Below are 19,079 nucleotides of genomic sequence, written 5' to 3' on the forward strand. Positions count from 1 at the left end.
ATTACCCATCTGATATTGGCAGTTATTCTGACCGGTTCCAACCCAAGGGACCTGGGTTATCAAAACCTACTTTGGCAGCAGGGGTAAAATGCCTTAGAAAGTTAGTGCCTGTAACTAGTAGCTCCATATTTTCTTTGATTTGCTACTTTCATCTTATGTAGGTATGAAAATTCATGTGATAGATTTGTGTAATGACTCAATGATATAATCCATGTAAGGCACAATATGATTCATAGTAAATGTTAAAAATGTTATTATTATTCCTTCTTGTTTTATTGACTTCTAGTTCTTGCCTCTCTATTGATACTGCATTAGTTTCTAGCACTGGTTCTCTCCTTATTACAAATGCACAATGACCATTTTCATTAATAACTTACAGTTCATGTTTCAAAGAACAAGTCTAATCCTTTTAGATACATATTTATGGCACAGATGGACTCTGAACTGATAACTACAGTTGTAAATTGAAAACTTTAACTAGGCTCTTTTATCAAAGTGTGGGCTCTGGGCTGATATCACCTATAGATAGCTGAACTTCCTGATCCATAGTTCTCAGTCATTCGGACTGTGGTGAAGTTTAGGGAATCTCTATTTTTAACAAGCTTCCCTAGGTGAATCATGGTCCATGGACCAACTATTGGGAAACACTGTTCTTGATCACATATTATTCCCACCTCACATTCACCTCATACTAAACCAGTAAAGTGTGAGTACATCACAGTAGTTATCAACTTTGGCTCCATATTAGAATCAACTGAGGCATTGTTTTAAAAATACCAATTCCAACCCCACCACAGAGAGTCTAATAGGTCTCAAAAGCGATCCAGATATCAGTGTTTTTAAATAAAAACGTCTTTACTTGATTCTAAGGTTAAGTCAAGCTTGAGGAGCAGTGAGCAAGAAGTATTACAAACTATGTCAAAACACATGGATTTACAAAACACATGGATTTAAGTCCTGGCCGTGTCACTTACTGATCACGTCACTGTTCCTCTGAAATTCCAAATACTAATTTACAAAATCAAGATAATGGCATTTGGTCTATCTACTTCATCTGATTATTGTGAGGAACAAATCTGATAATATGTTGTAAAAGCATTTTGCCAATCCTTAAAATAGTTATTGCTTGTCCATTAAACTTTACATAGCCTTTTTTTCTTGCTAATAATTTTAAAATGTCATAAGAAATAGGGTTTATCCAGATGACGTGGTTTGAGGGAGGAATTACAAAAGTGAATAGAAGGGCAAAGGGCAGAATGCATTTCAATTTTTAAAGGCAGTTCAGAATCCTTGTGGGGAGACAAGACAGGAGAATGTTTGTGTAGATAGTTTAATGGGAAGAAACAGGAAGCCCAGTTAAGATATTTAGTGGGATGAGGAGGGCTATGGAAAACAGTGAGACATTAAAAAGGAAATTAATAAGTATAGTATTAATAACTGCTGAATAGCGCTAGGGTAGACATTTCAAAAGGCATTATAAACTTTGGGGATTGCACTTAAATAAGAGCAAGAGACACAAGAAAATATTTACAAAACCAGCACCAATAAAGGTACCTAATGGAACCTTTTGATTTTTCCCTTTAAGTACTTTGATAATTCCTACTATGGCACTGCAGAGTCCAACAACATTATGTTCTATATTATTTTATGGCTCAGGTTTCCAAATTTGCTATCAGATCAAACTTGGAATTTTTAAAAATTGAAGTATAGTCAGTTACAATGTGTCAATTTATGATGTACAGCACAATGTCCCTATCATGCATATACATACATATATTCAACAAACTTGAAATTTTTAAGCTACAAAAGCATTCTAAATGATACTCAAAAATGCACACATGGATTTATTTGGAGAGGGTGGGAAGCAGATTGAACAGTAATAGGAACCTTTTCTAGCTCCCAAACCAGCCTTCGCCTCCAAGCCTCTGATCCTCTCCACAATAATTCCTTTCCTCTGCCCTCCCCAGTTCACCAGTTAGTTTCATGGAGGAAACTGCCATCACCACTGTTGCCCCCAACTCATCTCCCTGGAGCTGCAAGCATTAAAAGGACAAGAAATATGAAGAAACAGCCTTAAAATTTTAAGGACTAATTTTGTATTTATAATAATGATACACCTGAATTTCATCAAGTTTGAAAAAAGTATTTTCTGTTTCATTCTCTCAGGTCTTCATGAGCATCAGAATGTATAGCAGCTACATTTAAAATCCTATAACCCTTTTTTGGGGGTATGAAATTTTAAGGGGAAAATGAATGCTTTCATTCTTCCAACAGACATTTATTTGCCAGGCACTGAAGACACACAAGTGCAAAAGGCAGACAACATGCCTTCACCAAGTCTCCCACTGCAAACCTTTTCTTAAATGGGTTAGTATTACTTTTGGCTTGAGTCTTTAAAAAGAATAATCACAGTACATTACAAATGGGAGCATATCAGGGATTCTCTTCTTAAAAACGCATCACCTACAAGGGTTAAGAATCACCTAACTCATCTTTCTGCATCTACTTCCTTATACATAATATGGCAATAATGGTAAAAGTTCTATCTTCTTAGAGTCTTTGTGAGAAAATTTAAAAAGCCTCCCAAAAGGTGAACTGCACAATAAAATAGTATGACAAAGTATAGTAATTCAGAAAGTAGGACAATGAAAGTACATTACATAAATAAGCAAAAAGACTTTGAGAACAGGAGGTGGTACAATTGTAAAGATGAGCATGTATACAGTACTGTATAACCCAGCAGTCATCCTCCTATTTATAAACTTTAATATAGGTATATATACAAATGTTCATGGTAAGGAGAATGGATAAACATGTTGGAGTATATACAAACAATTAAATATTATCTGAAGGGAGAACAAATGAACTACAGTGACTAAACAAAACATGAATGAAGTCAGAAATACAAGATCAAATGAAAAAAGTAATATGCAGATACTATTTTTACAAAGCTCAAAGAGAAGCATAATTAAATGAGATATCTAGAAAATGTATGAAACTATTCTAAGAAAAGTACGAAGTAATAAACACCCTGAGAAGAAGCAGGGTAATGAAATGAGGGAGGGTTACAATTATAACTAAAATAATGTTGGTAATGCTCTAGCGATTAAATTATACAGCCCATTTATGAATATTTTTATGCTTCATAACATATATAACATACATTCTTTTGCATATATATAAAATATTACATAAATTTAAAAACATAATAGTGAGAAAATAGTTGTCAAAGAAATAGTATCCTGCCATTTGCTATCTAAAAGAATTTGTAGTATCCTATGCCACATATCTAGTTCTGTTATTACTCATGGTGATACTATGTACATCTTTAAAAGCGTTTTGGCAAGATGTTAAGATAACACTCAATATAGTCTAGGCTTGTAAAAAAAAAATAAGCCTACAAAAAATCTATTTCATTTTTGTTTAATATACAGTAAGTTTTAAAGTTTTTTTTTTACAAGTCAGGCAAGTTTCAGAAAGTTGGAGTAACAATAAATTACGTCCAAATATTCTAAACAGTGCTTCCTTAAAGTCTTAGCATGTAATAATTTCATCACTTTTATTTACCTTTCATTCTGAACCACCAGAAAACCTGCAGCTACCAATAATCATTTTTTATATCAAGAATGAGGACTTCTCTCTATTTCTATTTGTATATTTATATCTATTCTGATTATAAAGCTATATTCTAGACCATCAAAAGTGGGGGGAGGGTATAGCTCAGTGGTAGAGTACTTGTCTAGCATGCATGAGGTCCTGGGTTCAATCCCCAGTACTTCCATTAAATAAGTAAACCTAATTACCTTCTCCCTAAAAAAAAAAAAAAAAAAAAAAAAAAAAAAAAAAAAAAAAAAAAAAAAGGATATAGGCATATATACATAACCTAATCTCAGCTTCACAAATTCTATATATTTTTAGTTTTATACTTGTCAGAAAAAAGTCATCAAGCTATCTGGATACTATGCCTAGTAATTCCATATCTAACTTCTGATTCATTATATTAGAATAATAAAGAAAAGCTTAAAAGAATAATGGTTTTGCTTCTTTATCATCAATAAACAGCTGAAGAAAACCTAAAGGAGTTAAGTATAATTATATTGAAGTAAATATATTGTTTAAATATAAAATAAAAAAAGAGTCACCTTCCATATTGCCTTCAACAAGTATGCTAAGTAATATAATTCATACTGTTTAAAAATTACATATAAAGTTTGTCCTGGTTTTTGGTCTGATATGCCCCAGTTTCAATCCCAAGAGCCCCAGTCCAATTTTCAGGTCACCTAGAATGTCTGATTCAGGAAGGCTTAAACACTAACCCTGAGAATACAGCAAAAATAATATTTAAAGTTGTGTTTAAGATAAATAATAGACTATCCTGGCTGAGCTTTCATATGTTTTAATACTTACTACATGAACCATAGAATATATAGCCTGCCTACCCCAGTGTAATTTATATTTCCAATTTAGAACTCTACATATATTTCACTACTACTTGAATCTTAATATCCCTTTTCAACACATATTCTGTATGACTGACTGTAATACACTGGCCTTTTGCATGTTTTGAGTTTTCCATTTTCAACTCTAGGTTACTTGAATATGTGGATAGGGATGGCGAATTCACAGGTGATCAAAAATAATTTTTGTATCACATTTGAACATGGATGTTTCAAAATATCCAGAATATAAAGCACAGCTACCAATTTGCATTAAACTCTAAAAAAAATCCTAAATTAAACCAAAATCCTTTTTTAAAAAAATTCCTTATTCTAGAAATAGGTCTTTCTTCATTGCCAGTCAATATCAAAAGTAAGCAGAGAACCACTCCTTTAAATTTAGTGTAGAACAACACATTGAGTTTAGAGTTATCAAAGGCTCTATTGCTATACAAGGTAACTGAAATTATCATTTATTAAGCTGCTATTAAATGTCAGATCATGAGCTAGATCAATTTCCAATATCTACAGCAATTCATCTATAATAATCCAACAAGATGGTGATCTACTTTACAGATAACGACAGAGTATCAGAGATATGAAGGAATTTGTCCAAGTTTATACAATCTTGTCAAAAAGCAGAGCCAGAATGAACTCAGATCTACTTTATGTCAAAGCCCAATATACTATTTTGCCATAAAATCTAAGAGTAAATGATATAAAATGTCAACTAGGAAGGTAAAGGAGGTACTGTTCATATAGATAAAATGAAATAGATTAAAATATATCAACTATTGTCAATAAAGTAAAATATAATAGTTATTGCCAGATTTCCTTGCATAAGTCCTTAATAAAACAGTACAATCACTTCTAGATCATTTATTTTTACAAAATTCTGCAATTTTTTCTTTTAATTTTTTAGTATTTATAGATACATGTCCTAACAATTTAAACCACAAATACCAATTCAGTAAGTCCTATAAAGTTCTTATTTTCTCTTGCATATTTATTTTGAGTAAATAACAACTCGATTAATATAAATTACATTAAATTCAATCAGAAATATTTCTAAAAAAGGGCTAGACACTCAATATGTTCACTTATATTTTTATTTTAAAATGCATACTTAGAAAAAAAGCTCATAAATTGTTTACTTTTACTGATTTGTCTTTAATGTAAAGGTAACAAAAATGATTAGAAAGCTCACACGCACAATCTAGAGGAAGTTGCCAATCAAAAAGAAACTTTTTCAATATTGACCTTTGAAGACTTTTTTTCCATTTTCTTGAATAAAGATTTAAAATGAAACAAAATAAATCTGACACGTAAATATGGAATAAAATCAATCAAATGAACTGTCAGAAAGTCAGAATAATAAATTAATTAAGGATATTTATTACAGGAAAGACTAAAGCAGTGGCAGTCATTTCTGTGCTCAGGTTGGGATGACAGTAACTATTTTTCTTTACAGTTTTCTGTATTTTTCAAATTAATGAGTATTATTATTTTAAAGGACAAAAGGCCCAATTTGAACTATGTGGTAAAATTTTAAAAAACACTATGGCACAATACTAAATGAAAGACTATATTCAAAAACAAATATATGTACATAAAAACAGGTGAAATGGCAAATAAAACATGCAAAATGATAACAAGGGTTTTCTTTGGGTGGAAGGAGTAAATGACTTTTTAAATTTTTTCATTACAAGTGATATTTTTTATTCTTTTCATTACTCCAATTTTTTCTATAAAGCAGATTATATTACTTTCATATTAAAAAAAAAGAAAATAATTCGAGTATAGAATGTGCTACATACACATCTTTATACTAATGGCATACAACATCAATGGAAGAATTTCAAGTTAAGACCATAAAAGCTCTCCTTCAACATCTAAATGAACATTTAGTTCTTTGTGAAGATTCTCTCAGTTAAGATTTTTTGAATGTAAATGCTATTTCTTCAAATTTCAGAGGTGGGGAGGGAAGTGTTGACTATGCAATAGGTAATAATTACATACTTAAAACAGACTGATGTTTTTAGAAAGGTCTCTAGAATTTCTCTTTTCTTTGCATTTTTCCTTCTCAAAAGTTATTTTATAACAATCTTAGGTGAAAGACTGTTGATCTTTTCTTTCTAACTTTGAGCTGGGAATGGTAAGGGTAAGAAGTATGTTTCAAACACTATTCAGAAAATCAGTGATATCCAAGGACAGGGAAAAATTAATCTTAAAAGGATGAAAAGTGAGCAAGCCCACAAAAAAATACAAAGACATTCTAATACATACAATTTAGAGGGGACCATTCCAGGTAGAAGTATAATGCCAGAACTTGAATTTTAAAGGGAAATTTCCACTCTGTATTTAACATTTCAAAATCTGGTTTAAAATGTTTCACATGTTGAAAATTTTCTCTCAGCATGTAAATCACTTTCTACGCAGCTAAAGAAAACTAATACCAAATGGAGAAAAAAAAACTATGTACATTTATTATTTAAAACAAAGTTGTTATTCTAATTCCTTGTATCAAATTGTTTTATTTCTCATTCATTTTATAATATTACTCTTCTTTAGTTTTTCACTTCACATTTGTGAATCATATTTAATACATCTAATTTGTCCTCACAGTAATAGAATTATTTCTGTTTATATATGGCACAACAATTACACAGTTTGTCCAAGGTGAAATGCCCATGAAATTACAGGGCTAAGCCTCAAGTCTCCCTATACTCATTGTCCCTATCCTCTGTCCCTTGCTTCACTGTTCCACCAAAGTTTCACCTTGTAAACCAATACTTTGGGCCCATTCCTTAAATAGTGACAATCTAATTAATCATTCTGGGGGTTTGAAGTGGAAAAATTTTAAACGGTACAGTAGAATAATTTTAGGTTAAGGTGATACCCATTAGGGCAGGTATCATGGCAATTATTTCAATGCTGACAAGAAATGCATGGGTACCTGTCTCATTTTTCTGATTTAGGTGCAGACTAAATGAAGCTTCAGTTTTTTGTGAGAATTCTTTCCACTTAAGATTTTAAAACCAAGTTTACCTTTTTTCTCAAATGTGTTATTGTAGCCAATCTTATGTGGGGAAGAGGTGTTGAGGGGGGAGGAATCTCTTTAAAAGACTTCAACTGTAACTGTCTAAATCTGTCATAATTGGAAATAAGTAAAACAGACACAGTAGATTAAATAAATTCTTCCAAATAGAGCTTGTTAAAAGAAATTTATCTTTCTCCTCTAATGCTACCATTACTTTAAATATAAGCAGCCAGTATCAAGAAGCACTTTCCACTTAGTTCACAGGACCACCCCTTTGTGTTAAGAAGAGGAAAAAAAGCTATTTGTGACAGTTTATTTTTAGATATTGATCATCTCATCTTGCTGCAAAGGGAATAAAAATAATTAAAGTTGAGTGAAAAATAATTTGAAGTATGGCATATTTCAAAGCATAACTATCATCATAACTGTTCAGATGAGATTTCCTGAAAGCCTGGTAATAAATGCATGCCCTAGATATTTCTTTTTTAATCTACACTTTGCTTATTCAAATTGGCCTCTTTTACTGGCAGCTAAAGTTTAATTCTGTCTTTAGATACTGCATAAAATTCCAAGTGAGTGCAATGATCAGTGTGTATTTAATGGCTGAATGAGACCATTAGATGGACACTGACTGCTTGTAAACTACATAATTTATTTTAAAATATAGTAAGCATTCATCTATGCTATGATCTTTTTTATCAAACTTAAAGTACTGTTTCTTCAATGTACATAGCATTAATTTTCTGTTTTTCTGATAACTCAAACTCATTTTAGAAAATCTGGAAAATACAGAAAAGTAGAGTCTAAATAAACTAAAATCGCTCATATTTTCATCATCAAGAAGCAAACACTTAACTATTTTATTTCATTATTTTATCCTCATTCCTACTGTGAAGACAGATAGCAACAAACCACAGAGCCCAGAAACACTTGGTATCAAAGATATGACATCACATAACAGGAGAAAAATAATAGATTATTTAAGAGATGATTTACAAACATTAATATCATGCATATAATTAAGTTTCCTCTAAAAGATATGTTTTGTTACCATATATTTTTGCATAGTGTTTCTAAAGTTTTGTTCACTTTCATTCTAGCATTGGAAAATGGTTATAAGGATCAATACTCTTATTTTAATTAATGAATAAGCGGAGATGTAAAGTGATGGGTATCTCTCGATATCTCTGGGGTTCTTTACATGAATAACAGAAAAAGAATTACAGATTTTACACAAGAGACAAAATTAAAATGAATAACAATTCAAGCATTAATTCCAGATTTTTCCAGAAGAGAATAAACAAGCATGTGCTAACCACATGGGATAAACGGGGCTCAAGTCAAGTCAATTTATTTTAACAAGTCAGTAATGAGCATGACACTGTTTTTGTCTTCAAGGAGTTAACAATCTAATGGAAGTCACAGCAGAATATAACTGTCATAGACAAGATGTAAAATGCATGTAAAGTAAGTTTAAGGGATTTCTACCTTTGCCCACGCAACAAAGAATTATAGCTGATAAGTCAACAAAGGGCACAAAATGGAATCATAAAAAATAATTAATAGAAAAGTACAGAGAAAAACAAACAAAGAACAGATTGGACATATAGATAACAAATAGCAAGGTAGTATATTTAATTTAACTTCAAGTATATCAATAATTACATTAAATAAATAGTCAAAGTAGGGGGAAGGTATAAACAATTATGAGAAATAGTAAAAGTTTCATGAGTGAGGTGACATTTCCTAGAGGCCTTAAGGGATGGAACATAATTTTAACAGGCAGAGATAAAAAGATATATGGGGCATGTGCTGAGGAGGCCTCACAACATAAAAAGATGAAATTGCAAGATCTATTTTACCAACACCAACTCATCCACATGAACTAGAGTACAATTAAGATGCACAGGAGTAATGGAAGATAGAACTGAAATTATGTTAGGACCATACTTGGGAGTCCTTTGAATTCCAAAGAGAGGAGTTTGTAATTAATTTGGAAATTAGAGGAAAACTGCTGTGACAAAACTGGAGCTGGACTTTAGGATGACTAGTCTGAAAATAATCAATTCTGTACTTACAAGCAGATTAAATTAAGATGTCATGAAGATGTATTTTATTAAGAGAAATTTACATCTAATATTTCCTTTAAGGTACAACAGAAAAGACATGGTTAAAGTAGATGAATTAAGATATCAAGTCAGGTACACGCTAGGATGGGGTAGGCAAGGCAAGAACCGAGAACACCCAAGTACAGAAGTTTCTGTTAGGAAGCATCTCAAAAGTGACACATGGAACAGGACATGTGATGGGAAAACGTGAGATAGAAGGAACTATGACAAATGTTATGAGCCACACTGAATGTTAAAAAGCAGAAATGGGTAATGTTAGAACAAAATGTCCTAGGAAGGGCACGGCACCCCTCTTCAAAACTGAGTGCTCAGCAGGTGGAGGGTACAGAAGGTCCTTCTACATCCTCAGTATATTTGGGGTATTACAATTATTTGGAGTAATTTCAGTAATTCTGTGTTTGGTCAAGATGGAATGTACTTAGAGTTCAATCTGTAAAAGCAACTCTCTCTCTATTCTACCTAGCATTTCCTGATCTGTAAATAGCAAAACTTAAACCCATTATGCCTTGAAGTAAGATTCCTAAAGAGAATGTTGAGCCAAATAGTGCAGCTATTAAAGTCCTGTCGTGAGCATGAACAAGCCTCTCAGGGCAAGATCAGAATGGTATATGTTTTCTATGAAGTACTTGTCTATATCAGGTGTTCATATATTCTGGAAACAAAAACAGCATCACTTGTTTCTGAGATGGCAGGTTCTTAAAATAGCAGAATGGGTAGGTTAATCACAACTTACATAAACTGCACTTCCATCCCTGCACATGCCCTACAGGAAATTTTAGTTCACTGAAAATCATTTCAGCCATTCTTAATGTAACATCTGAAGGTTAGCGTGACAAAGGTATGCTTTAGAACCTGTGAGTTCTAAACATAGACAATTCTCCATTTCTGACTTCACTCTATAGGTAAAAGTTAAAAGAAAGGTAACTTTAAAAAAAAAAGATCACTTTGTTTATCTGCTTTTGATATGGGAAAACATTAGATATGTATGAATTAAATGAAAATGAATACACCTGATTCTTCTTCAAGATTTTTCAGGATAACTTATAGTCGCCATTTAGAATTGCAGTGTTGGTTTATAAGCCAACAAAGAGTGGACCAATTACTCAAAAGTTAACTTTAAGCTAGCCATTCAGATCCAGATGTTTAAAGGTGATACAAGAAATTAAAAACACCCACTTTCTGTCATAATTATGCTTGGAAATGAAGTTATTTTGGAAGGTGACATCAGATGGACTGCATTCTCATAGAACTGACAGTAAGCATGAGTTTCTCATGTATAAAAAGCTGAAAAATAAACTCTTAATTCTCCCATTTAATTCCATGGTATTTCAATTGTCTTGGGTCTCATGTATAAATGAAAAGCTTAAGTAATAATACAATACAGTCATCACAGATCTTATCATGTAGCCAGTAATAACTACTGTATTATTATAACTGCATATAGATTGTTACTGTATCCAATACACTATGAATGATTATCATCCAAATACTGTGCTATAGGGACCCTTAAAGCAGAGAGAATTTCTTTTCCTCTTAGTAGAAGGGAAGAAACTAATAGTCTGCTGTCCACATCTCAAATCTTTGGTCAAGTTTAATGGCTTTAAAAATTGCTTTAAAAATATACTTTTGAAGAAATATCATTGATAATACAGAACTATAAGGAAAATTACCCATGGACTATATTATTGTTCTTTTATCCCTGTGCCCTAGATCAATGTATGAGAACCAGAATCACCTGGAAAACTAGTAAACATGCAGATTCCTGGGCCTTCCCCAGAGTACATTTGGGGTTTATTCCAAGAATCTGTATTTCTAACAGGTTTCCATGTGATGATAACGCTGATGGTCCATGAACCACACTGGACTAGCACTGCTCTAGAACATGTCAGCAAACTATGGCCCAGGTCCAAATTCATCCTGCTGCCTATTTTTGTAAAACAAGTTTTATTGGCACAGAGCCATGCCCATTCATTTCATTTACACACTGTCTGAGGCTGCTTTTGCAATATAACAGCAGAGTTGAGTAGCTGGATCAAACACCATATAGCCTGTTCCATAAAGCCTCCTTACTGTTTGCTCTTTCACAGAAAACGTTTGCTGATCCTTGCCCTAAAATGCCACTCTTTTTCCTATTATCTAGTTGAGATCTTTGAAATTCAGAAATAAAATTTACTGATATCAATTACGAAGACATGTAGTGAGACTGTTAAGAGTATTTCAAAGCTCATAAAATGTTCACCATCTTTATCTACGTCTGTGACTAACAGCAATAAGTTGCTGACTTTCTTACTGCCTGATGAATCCTGATGAATGTCTGATGTATTCCACAATTACAAGTCACAAAGTTACTCTCATTTCTATAAGGAAAAAATTCTTAAAATCTACAGTTTCAGAGAAATGGTGCAAATAAAAATCTATACAGTACAACTAAAAATATACTGAAGCATTTAAATCTGTATTAATAAAACTCCTTATTTGAGAAAATGCAGGCAATATAAGAAACTCTTAATTATCCCTGGTAATAAAGGGCAGGAGTAGAAGAATAAATTAAATCATCAATTTCCCCAATAATCTTTCGTATCATTATATTTTATCCTCAGCTTTCCCTGTTTCTGTATCACTGGACAGGTTAACAAATAATGGCATCCTGAAAAAGTAGCAACAATAGCAATAGGTTGACATGAGTCTCACACAGAGTGGTGGCCATAGGCCTCAGACCTCTGGGATATGATTTACTATAAGATTTAAACAAACGTATGCAGGATATATATTATTCAATTAACTACTCTACCATTTCTCCGTACCTTATGCCAGGCTTGATTCAAACATTTATATTAGCTGCTGTAGCCCTGGAGGCATTTGATTTGGTAGTCCCAGGCTTAAATAATACTCGAAGTAAAAAAAAAAACACATCAGGTCATGTAAGTAGATCACTTACATGATTAAAGTGATAATTAAAGCTATTATGTATATTTGTCTGTATGTACACCTATATAAATGAAACTATAGTTGTATTAATAAGAAACTAATAGTGTCTTACAACCAAAGTCTCAGATTATTATCCAAATGGGGCAATTTAATTTTGTGAAAGGCAATGTAGTTTAGTCATCCCCACTAAAAGTGTGAGACTAACAGACTTACTTATTATAATGATGTCTCTAGAGGCTCAGGTTACTTTTACATCTATCTGCTTAATAAAACCCTTCTTTACTGGGCTATATGAATACTTTTCCAGTGAATAATTTCATATTTGGTTTCTTTAGAACCATCTGTCTTTGAATGAGAAAAATCCCCAAAACAGTATCTTATAAACTCTTGGTAAATGAGAGTACTTCTCATTGTTAGAATATGAAATAGCTAATAAATTAACAGAAAGAAAGTTTGTCAGCTAATACCTGTTGCACGATTGTTGTTAATTCCAAGCAGAGCTGTATGACATTATTCCTTGTAACTGAATAGTCTGTGACAGCAGCAAATGGTGACCTATAAAGAGAAAACGAAAACCGTTATTAACAGGAACAACTTTTGAAAAGTCCCAAAATACAGCAGCCTAAAATAAGATTTTGAATAATATGAAATAAATTGTTCTGAAGTTTACATAGTAATAAACAATATTTGGGGCATATTTAAGAAAAAAATTGAGGGAAATGTTAAGAAGAGAAACTCAAGAAGCAATGGTTACTTTCCATCAAATTTCTCTCTTTTTCTTTTTAGCTCTTAATATTTAAAAGTTCTTTGGTACTTTTTACAAGGTCTCTTCACTACATCTAAAATAAAACAACAACAAAAAGAATACTTTACAGGTTTTTATTTTAATTTAATTTTTTTTTTTAATGGAGGGACTGGAGATTGACCCCAGGACCTTGTGCATGCTAAACATGCACTCTATCACTAAGCTATGCCCTCCCCTCCAAAAAGAATACTTTAGACAAAGACAATATTTTAGTTTACTTCCAAATGAAGCTAGGATTTTGAGTACAGTATCTTTTTGAAATAGTCACAATTAAGAGCTAATAATAATGACAGCTAACATTACGTGCTAGTTACTGTTCTAAATGCTTTACATGCACCAACTAATTTTCACAACTCTTACAAGATAGGCATTATTATTATTTCCATTTTACACATGAGAAACTTGAGGTACAGAAAGGTTAAGTGGAAAGTATTAAATGGTGGACCTCATATTCAAATCCAGGATTTCTGACTCTAGAGCCCATCCCCGCAGAGAGTTAAACACTAATATTTCGCCTCTAGGTTTTCACTTGTATTAAACCAATTATTTATGTCACTTCACATCCTTTTACAAACAACTTGTTATATAAATAATATATATTGGTATAAAGTTTATATTTTCAAGAATGTTACAGATAGCAGCAGTCTTCCTGGGCAAGTCAATGAGCAAATGAATTCACAGTGGCTTTCCATTACTCCTTATCCTCTTTCTTGTATGTGAATGACAATCAGGTTTTTGTAGGGCCAAAGCTTACATGATTTTGGAGGCCTAATTTAAAGAAAACAAAATCACAAATAGAAGGCATGATGGTAAAAATTTACCAGATTACTGAAACTTTAGTGCTTTAGATTTCTCTACTGATAACTCTTTAGGCAATTTACTCAAAATGATTATATAAAACTGCTTCCTGCTTATAAACTGAATTTATCTCTTCTAGAAAACTCTAAAACTCAAACACCTCTCATTCTCACAGGGGTCCAAAAGACAAGAGGCTCTTTATTGGTTACATTTTTTTTAAACCACATTTTTCACTTATGTATTTTGGCCATTCTAGTAGTTATGTATTTAATCTGCATTTCCCCAAAGTATTTTTTCTATTTATATATTATCTACATCGAAGTTATCTCTATTTCCCTAATAATTTTCTAACTGGTGATGCTGTTCGTCTTTATGTACATATTTGCTAACCACATATACTCTATAGTGAAATGTCTGCTCAAGTCCTTTGCCCATTCTTTACTTAGATTTTTGGTATTTCTACTATTGAGTTTAGAGAGTTCTTAATAGTTTCTGTATACAAGTCCTTTGTTGAATAGGTAACATGTAAAATTTCTTCCCAGTCTATGGCTTGTCCTTCCATCCTTTTAACAGAATCCTTAGCAGGTCAAATTTTTTTTATTTTAATGAGGTCGAAGTATTGATAGTTAGTTTTCTGGGTTATTCGTTTAGTGTTGTATCTAAGAAATCTTCACCTGACTCGCCCATGTCTTCTTCTAAAGGCTTTATAATTTTTTTCCATTTAGATCTATGATCCATTTTTAAGTCAATCTTTGTGTAAGGTGTAAGGTTTAGGCTGAGGTTCACTTTTTTCTCTGTGCCTATCCAAGTGTTCAAACACCATTTGTTGAAAAACTATCCATTCTCCAGTGAATTGCTTTTGCTCTTTAGTCAAAAATCATCTAACCATACGTATAAAGATATAGCTCTGGACTCTCTGTGTCTATCCTACCACCAATACCAGTTTTGATCACTGAAGTTATAGAATATTTAAAATAGTACTAAAAAACTTCAAAATTGATGAAGTATTCTGGTCCCTTTGCTTTTTAATACAAATTTTAGAATCATATTGTCTGTTGCTATAAAAAATTCCTGCTGTAATTTTAATGTGAATTTCATTAAACCTACAGGAAGATTTGAGAATTGACATTTTAGTTGAGTCTTCTAATCCATGAACCACAATATGTCTCTCTGTTTATTTAGATCTTGTTTGATTTCATACATCAATGTTTTACAGTTTTCACATACAGATCCTGTAGACATTTTGCTAAATTTATATATAGGCAAATCATTAATTCTACAGCAACTGTAAATTGTACCAATGTTTTTACTTTTAGTTTCCAACTATTCATTGCTGGTATATAAGAAGATGATTAATTATTCTGCGTGGACTTCATATATTACAACCTTGCTTAATTCACTTACTAGTTCAAATGGATGTTTTCTAGATATCTTGGAATATTTACACAATGACACATTATCTGCAAATAAGAAAAGCTTTATTTCTTCCTTTCTAATCTCTATGTCTTTTATTTCCTTTTCTTGCCTACTATACTGGATATGACTTTTAACACATTATTAAACAGGAGGGATGAAAAGGGAGAGCCTTACCTCATTCCCAATCTTAGGAGGAAGGCATTCAGTCTTTCACAATAAAATACAAGGTCAGCTGTTGCTTTTTATATATGCCTTATACCAAGTTGACACAGTACCATCACTCTATTCCTACTTTGCTGAGAATTTTTCTCATGAATGGGTACAAGATTCTACCAAAAGCTTTTTTTACATTAACTGATAAATTCATATAATTTTTATTCCATAGCACATTAACATGGTAGATTACACTGATTTATTTTCAAGTAGTGAAGCAGCCTTGCATACGTGGAATAAATCTCATTTAGTCAAGGTGTAAAATTCTATTTATATATGGTTGGATTTGGATCGCCAATATTTTGTGGAGGATATTAACATATAAGTTTGAGAAATATTGGTCTTTTTTTTTTTGTACCGTCTCTGTTGGGTATTGGGATCAGGATAATGATTGTGTCATAAAATGAGATGGAAAGGATAATGTCCATGTCTACTTTCTGGAAAAGATTGTGTAGAATTAGTGTCATTTTTTCTTTAAACATACAGAATTCACCAGTGAAATCATCTAGGCCTGGACCTTTTTCTCCTTACCTTAAAGAGTTTCTAAGTACAATTCAATTTCTTTCATAGTTACAGGGTTATTCAGAGAATCTATTTCATCCTGGGTAAGTTTCAGTAGTTTGTGTTTTTGAAGGAATTGATTCATTTCATCTAAGCTGTCAAATGCATGTATAAAGAGTTATTTGTAGTATTCCTTTATTATTCTTTTAATTTTGATTGACTTCTCAACATACTGTTTCCGTTTTCAGTTTCATTGATTTCTGCTCTTTTATCATTGTTATTATTATTTGCTCCCTTCTGCTTGCTTTGGGCTTATTTTACTCTTATTGTCTGCTTTTCTTTTTCTTTAATTTTATTTTTTAAAGAATATTTAAGGTAAGATCTACCCTCTTAACAAAATTTTAACTGTAAAATACTATTGTTAACTATAGGTACAATGTTCTACAGCAGATCTCTAGAACTTTTCATCTTATTAAGTGAAATTTTATGCTCATGATTTTTGATTAGCAATTATTTTTCTATTTTCTTGGGATGGGAGATTAGATATCTGATTTGCGATCTTTCATTCAGTGCTATAAATTTCCCTTTCAGCACTGCTTTAGCTGTGTGCCACAAAAAATATGACTTGTTCTAATTTTCATTCTGTTCAATATTTCTATTTATTTCCCTTGAGATTTCCTCTTTTATCCACAGATTACTTAGAAGTGTGTTGTCTGATCTCTAGTTTGACTCCATTACAGTTAAAGAACACATTCTAACTGATTTAAATTATTTTAAATGTGTTGAAGTTTGCTTTATGATGCAGATATGGTATACCTTCATGAATGTTCCATGGGCATTTGAGAAGAATCTGTATTCTATTGTTGTTTGATGAAATGCTCTAAAAATGACAGCTATATCTTGTTATTTGGTGGTGGTGTTCACCTCTTCTAATCCTTACTGACTTTCTGTTCTGAGAGTGGAGATGAAGTATCCAACTGTAATTGTGGGTTTATCTATTTCTTCTTTTAGTGATGTTACTTTTTGCTTCACATACTTTGAAATGCTGTTGTTTGGTATACACATCTTAGCAATTTCTGCTTCTTTTTTGAATTGTCTATTTATATGCTCATCGACTGCATTTTGGGTTTCTTTGTTCTTAATTTAAAAGTAACATTCACACATTAACCCTCTGCTTCTCATAACCATTTGTTGCAAGTATTTTTCCCAGATTGTCATCTGTCTTAGTCATGTTTTTCAATTTTATGTAGTCCAACAGTGTATTTCTTTGCATTTTATTCCATATTTTAAAAGACTTAATAAGTCTACATTTAGAAATCATTTTTTGTCTATATTTTCTCCAGTTTTCTTATGGATTTACATTTTCCACTTAGTAAATGATATACCTAAAATTATTTTAGTGAACAGGTAGTGTTCTATCATTATTTATTTCCCAAAGGCTTAACCAAGTGCCCCAATTCTATTAAATGATCCTTTCTTTTTCCAGTGGTTTTAATATATTGTTTTCCAAATGATTTTATATACCACAGTCTATTATGAGCTGTATTTCACTACCATTTATTCCAATTCCAAAACAGTGTATTTTTCAATGCAATTTACCAAAACAGTAGACACTAAGAATTCAAATAGTTAATTAGAAGAAAATATATGTGATTAATTAATCTATTTTCTCAGTTAAAAAAATAGAATTAACCTTTTTAACTGTAAGCAGGAATCCACTTAAAAAAATTTATCCTGTTGCAAGGTTTCTAAAACATGACTGTAGGGGTCATTGCATAGCTGTATCTAAATTTACTAAAACTCATTAAACTTAAAATGGATAAATTCTATAGAATGTAAATTAAGTCTCAATAAAACTATTTTTAAAAGATGTATAATATAAGAACTTCTAGGAAAAAATCATTAAAAAAAAACCTACCCCAATACCATTTTTTTGCTGCATTGAAGCATAAAAATTGGCATTTTAATTAAAAATTGAAAAATGCTTCCGGCATGATTAGAAAGAGCTTGGATTCCTAGTTATGCAAAGGTCAAAGTCTGTTAATAAAATCTAAAAACTTCATTCAAAAGTGAAGAGATGAAGTACAGCATGATTTTTCCCATAAAATCTTTAAAAAAGACTCTCATTTAATCTTCAAAATGTACCAAAAGAAAAATCTATTTGATGACCAAATGCCTGTAGCAAACAATTCTAAGGCATGTTTCCCACTTCCCTGACCACTTGTATTTCAAGTAGGACAAGCTTCTCACTTAAGATTAAATGTCAAGAAAACTGGAAAAAAAAAAAAATCTAAACATATACCAAGGAAAGCACTGATTTTTATCTTGCAGTGAATTCCCCTAAAGTTTTCATTTTAAGGGCAAATCACATAAATTATACTAAGAACCATTCTTAGCCAACAGATATTAATGTTTGGTATAATGATTTTGGCTATACATACACATAAATAAAAGACTGATAGGTTCCAATCTTTGTGAGTTACCAAAGACGAACACGCAATCATGACTTAATGATCATCTATGAGCTAAAGAGACAGATATTTGCAAAATAGTTGAACATGATCAGCTCGAAAACAAAATGAAATTGAGAGGAATGTGTTCCTAAATCTAAAGAAACCCCAAGCTAGAGCTCAGAGTACTTTAAAAAACAAAACAAAACAAAACAAAAAACACATGGCTGGCTCTAAGTAAAAGAAATTAAATTAACGGCAGGAAAGCTTTTTGGTGCCAGAAACTTAAAAAAAAAAAAAGATAAAATCCTTTGCTTATTAACAAATGGCCATTACAGGAACTACCCTATTAGATCTTAAAAG

The 19,079-nt window shown here is 31.8% G+C and overlaps 1 protein-coding gene across 5 annotated transcripts in view; it reads right to left on the bottom strand.

The window, feature by feature from the left end:
* The window catches only part of CNKSR2 (connector enhancer of kinase suppressor of Ras 2), a 242,303-nt gene that overhangs the window by 161,660 nt on the left and 61,564 nt on the right, over nt 1–19,079 (bottom strand). For all 5 annotated transcript variants that reach the window (XM_031445722.2, XM_031445723.2, XM_031445725.2 and 2 more), the window contains exon 4: nt 13,001–13,088. In XM_031445722.2, the coding sequence (XP_031301582.1) occupies nt 13,001–13,088 (88 nt within the window). The remainder of the gene's footprint in view (nt 1–13,000; nt 13,089–19,079) is intronic.

This window comes from Camelus dromedarius, chromosome X (genome assembly GCF_036321535.1).
Source record: "Camelus dromedarius isolate mCamDro1 chromosome X, mCamDro1.pat, whole genome shotgun sequence".
NCBI lineage: Eukaryota > Metazoa > Chordata > Mammalia > Artiodactyla > Camelidae > Camelus > Camelus dromedarius.